The sequence below is a fragment of the Macrobrachium nipponense genome, chromosome 27 (assembly GCF_015104395.2).
Source record: "Macrobrachium nipponense isolate FS-2020 chromosome 27, ASM1510439v2, whole genome shotgun sequence".
In the NCBI taxonomy this organism is placed as follows: Eukaryota; Metazoa; Arthropoda; class Malacostraca; order Decapoda; family Palaemonidae; genus Macrobrachium; species Macrobrachium nipponense.
The window spans coordinates 23,399,149-23,404,148 of NC_087216.1; the positions used below are offsets into that span (position 1 = coordinate 23,399,149).

General features: G+C 34.3%; 1 protein-coding gene across 1 annotated transcript in view; it reads right to left on the bottom strand.

Moving 5' to 3' along the window:
- Window positions 1–5,000, bottom strand: part of LOC135200922 (microtubule-associated serine/threonine-protein kinase 2-like) — a 181,184-nt gene that overhangs the window by 13,024 nt on the left and 163,160 nt on the right. Inside the window, 1 exon segment of the mRNA XM_064229689.1 lies at window positions 1,131–1,348. Coding sequence (XP_064085759.1) covers window positions 1,131–1,348 — 218 coding nt within the window.

Here is a 5,000-nt window from a genome sequence, read left to right on the forward strand (position 1 = left end):
TTGTCCTGTGTCATTTTGTCAGCAAATAGTGAGTGGTCCTTCAATATAAGGTGGATGATGAAGGCTGTTTCGTCCTCGACGATTTAAGGATTAAAATTTAAATGGTTTTCAGTGCTTGAGTGGATGGACTCATTCACAGTGGGTTAAGGGTTCATTTTTTATCTGACATTCCCTGCTAGTCTGTAGTCATTATGTAATCAAAAGTAAGCCATTTTGAAAGGGAAAATGATGCAATTTCACTGTGGATTCCATAGGTATTAGTTGTCTTTTGGATAATGATTTAAGAAGTATTTTTACTTCTTTGATTTTAGTATCAGATGTGTGGGGTTTCCCTTGACCAATTACAATACTTCGGATTTTACGTCTATCTACGTGTTCATTTGGCCCGAACCGAATAGATCCGTTTTTCTTACTCCAAATGAATGGATGTTTCCCTCCTGATCTGAATATATTTCACCTTGTCTGCGTTAGGGAAAAAACATAAACTTGGGTACATTCCTTAGTTTGAGTAAAAGTGAAGTTGATTTTTTGGCTAATAGTTTTATATCCCGGTATCAACTTCATGCACGTCATTCTTTTCATGTTTTGTTAGTCATTAATTCCTTCCCTTTAAATATATATTACGTATAGCGTAGTTGTTCCCTTTAGATAGCTATTACTTAAAAGGGTACGGAAGTCTTGAAGTATTCTCCAAGTGACAGCGAAAGATAGAGCTGTCCTGTTGTCTACCTTCACGGTGGCTGATTTCCATTGGAAGGGAAAGCGGGAAGGGGAAAGGAAAAGCTAGGATTTGTGTATTTTATGTAAAATGAAATGAATAGCTCGTGCTGTCATGCTTCCAGGGAACATCATGGAAAGGAAAAGTACTGCATTTCAATTTCCTGTTCATCCTCTTTCACCTTCGACGGATTGTCCTTCAATTAGATCGGGAAATCAGACCATTTCCGCCATCACATTGGCGACGTATTAAATGATGTATCAGAAGGAGTTGTTCAAGTGTGGAGAAGGAATATCACTGTGGGCTCAAGCTTTCAATTTGAACTTTGTGACCATGAGCCCTCGTTCACAGAAGGGAAAATGGCACACCCAATCGGCCAAATATATCAAGACAATTATTGAATGCCACTTACCTGTGATATTAGATTGACCAAATCCGGATGGCAATCGGAGGAGAATTTGGGAGGCTGTAGGAACATGAGACGAATGTCGTGGAGCGACGTGTTGGAGTGGATGTCGTATGGGCGCTTGGCCCTCCGCACTTCGTAGGCCGTCACGCCCAAGGACCACCAGTCGACGGGGTAGCTGTACCCGTCGCAGAGGTCCGCCGCGCACTCGAACACCTCCGGAGCTGGAAGGAATGTGGTCGTAAAGTTCTCTGCATACTTTCTACGTGTATGGAAAGGGGCTTCAGCCTGTGACATTTTAATCATGACTTTTTAGTATTTTATTAAGCCTGTGATATTTTAATCATGTCTTTTTATTTTTTATTCATTTTTTTATTGATTCATTGATCTGTTTGGTATTGACTGCTTGATTATATCGACCTATAGCATTTCATCATTATATATATAATATGTATACATCTATGTATACACACAAACACACACACACACACACACACACACATCCAACACATATATATATATATATATATATATATATATATATATATATATACTATTATATAGTTATTTGTGTGTGTGTGTGTGTTTTGTTTTCGTAGGCGTTTCGTTTGCCAAATTGCTCGATTGTACTGTCATCTCACTATTTCAATTTCGTAAGTAGTAGAATTTTTGTTAAGGTGAAATGACATCTTACTTCATTGTCCCGTAAAGGCCATGTTTTACCTATGGTTTTCATAACTATTGATATTATTGATATAAAGGTTTTTTTTTTTTTTTTTACTTTACCATATCAAAATCTTACTAGGCTCTGATGGGAATGGTCCGATAAATTTGATCTTGAATTGTAAAAGTGAAAATAAATGTAAAAGTCCAGAAGCATTAATGTTTACGGAATTACATCCCAAGGCACACTGTCAGCAGCATTAACCCCCATCCCCCACACCCAGCCTCCTCACCAGGGATCAAGATCTGATGTCTTTAATGGTCGGAATAAACTAGACAATGTTTATATAAAAGTTTTATTTTTTGCCCTGAATTTCAGTAAGCAAGACAGAAAGGCGTATTAAGTTGTCTATCGATATAAATATTGTTACAGTTAAAAATATTATATACTACAGCTGCATCATAACTGCAATGTGTACGCGTTTGTATGCGCGTCTGATCTGCGCATGCGCGTGTTTACTTTGCCCAGGCGGACGTGTGAACAAACTGTTATTGCAGCTCAGAGACGGTCATTCCCAGTCCGTGATATAACATTGCACGGAAGCTCGCCTTTAACTTAAGAGAGAGAGAGAGAGAGAGAGAGAGAGAGAGAGAGAGAGAGAGAGAGAGACGGGCACCGACCTTTATTTGCTGAAGATAGATTTTTCTCACTTACCGAAGATTTAGATAGATTGGCGTTGGAGCCCAGAAAGATTTACAGAGTCGCCAATATATACATCTAGATTTTCGTCGGATTGGGCGGGACATTATTTTTTCTCTCTCTCTCTCTCTCTCTCTCTCTCTCTCTCTCTCTCTCTCTCTCTCTCCGAAAATTACAATTTACTTCGAGATTTTCGTCAGATTGGGCGGGACAATATTCTCTCTCTCTCTCTCTCTCTCTCTCTCTCTCTCTCTCTCTCTCTCTCCGAGAATCATTTTTAGATTATTTCAATGAAGTTTTTTACTAGTATGTTGTAAAGCTTTTGACCGGAATGAAATTAAGTTAAAAGAATAGGTTTCTTATTATTCACTGAACAAGAATAAATTTCTTCTCTCTCTCTCTCTCTCCGAAAATTATTTCTAGATTCTTCCAATTAAGTTTTTGTATTAGTATTTTGTAAAGCTTTTGACCGGAATGAAATTAAGCTGAATGAATAAATTTCATATTATTTACTGAACAAAAATAAATTTATTATTATATACTGAATAAGATGAGGCACTGCCTATTTGACGACATATATCATATGTATTTATCAGTGCTACATTCCCTGTATCGTACGTGAAGGCCTAAACAAGTAAATATAAAAGAAAAATGAAAGAATATTAAAATAAATCATGCGACTGTGTTTAATAAAGAGATGTAGGAATAGAGACGAGTTTTGCAACTATTGACTGACCCGATTATTTTAGTATCACGAAATTTGCCATTCTGTTCATTTCAAAACTGTGTCATACAAGTTTAAAACATAAGACCTTCCAGAACTCAGTCACGTTAAAAAGCTCCTTTTAAAACATTACCTGACTCGTCCTCCACAAAAACCTTGTAGCACTAATAACTGTGCAGTACTGTGTACACGAATCCCATATACAGCGTCGTTTCACAGTAGGTCTGGTAAACACGGTTTATTTGACGAAAACTTTTTAACATTCTCGGTATTGACTCTGAGGGCAAGTTCAGCCATTTTTGTAAACACTGCTCGTGGCGTTGATACGGAAGATTTCTCCAGTATACAGCGCGGCCAGTGTTCAACAGTTCTCCATGGAAGCCGAGGCCATAACGTTGTATATTTTGGTCATAGTCCTTTTTAAAAAAAATTTTTGTTTCTCTTGAAATCGGGTCAGATACCATTCTGGATTTCATTCGTCAAATGACGACGAAAGCCGAATGTAAACGATTCCACGAAATATATACAGATTGGTTATCGCTGCGCGTTGGTTCTGGGTGGAGGTATGCGCTTTATTGAGTGCCCTTGTTTAATTAGAAATCGGGTCTTTTGATGTCCTTACTCTCTCTCTCTCTCTCTCTCTCTCTCTCTCTCTCTCTCTCTCGTGGGCGTTGTTCGATGGGATTTGCGTTATTTTTTCATATACTAGATTTCAACTAAGTAATAATTTCATATTTTTTTAATCTACTCTCTCTCTCTCTCTCTCTCTCTCTCTCTCTCTCTCTCTCTCTCTATATATATATATATATATATATATATATATATAATATATGTATATGAATATATATGTATATATATATATATATATATATATATATATATATATATATAGTATATATATATATGTGTATATTATATATATATATATATATTTATATATATATATATATATATATTTATTTATATGTGTAGATTTATTATAAATATATATATATATATATATATTTTATATATATATAAATATGTATACACACTATATATATATATATATATATATATATATATATATATATGTATATATATATATATATATATATATATATATATATATATATCAGCTTCCCCAATCCCACCCAAGCTATCCGTTTGTGTTGAACAAAACCGTAGTAATCCGTGTAACCAAAAAAATAAAAAGGGTAAAAACCAAAAAAGAGCGAATTAAGGCTTTTTCCTTTACGGTGAATCCCACATAAACGAAATGAGGGGCGGCTGAATTATGCAACACTGAAAAGGGAATATCTCCTTCAATGTTCCCCCTCGAGTTTAATAGAGCGGCAAAGGACAGACCAAAAAGCCGTGAAGCCATTAGAGCTCAGATTGCATCTAGCATATATGATGTATATATATATATATATATATATATATATATATATATATATATTATATATATACCCATGTATATTGTGACTAATTGAATTGATGACATACATGATATATGTATGTATATGTATGTATATATATGATATATATACATATATTTATATATATATATATATATACGTGTATATATATATATATATATATATATATATATATATATATATATATATATATGGGATGAATATTTATGTTTGTGTATATGTATACATATAGTACATATATGCATGTATGTATCATCAATTAAATATGTCACAAAATCTCTCATTACCTTGCAATCTTTTCTTCAGTCTATAGAATTTTGTTGATTAAGGCAACTATCGGTATATATATTTAATATATAAAAAACTTA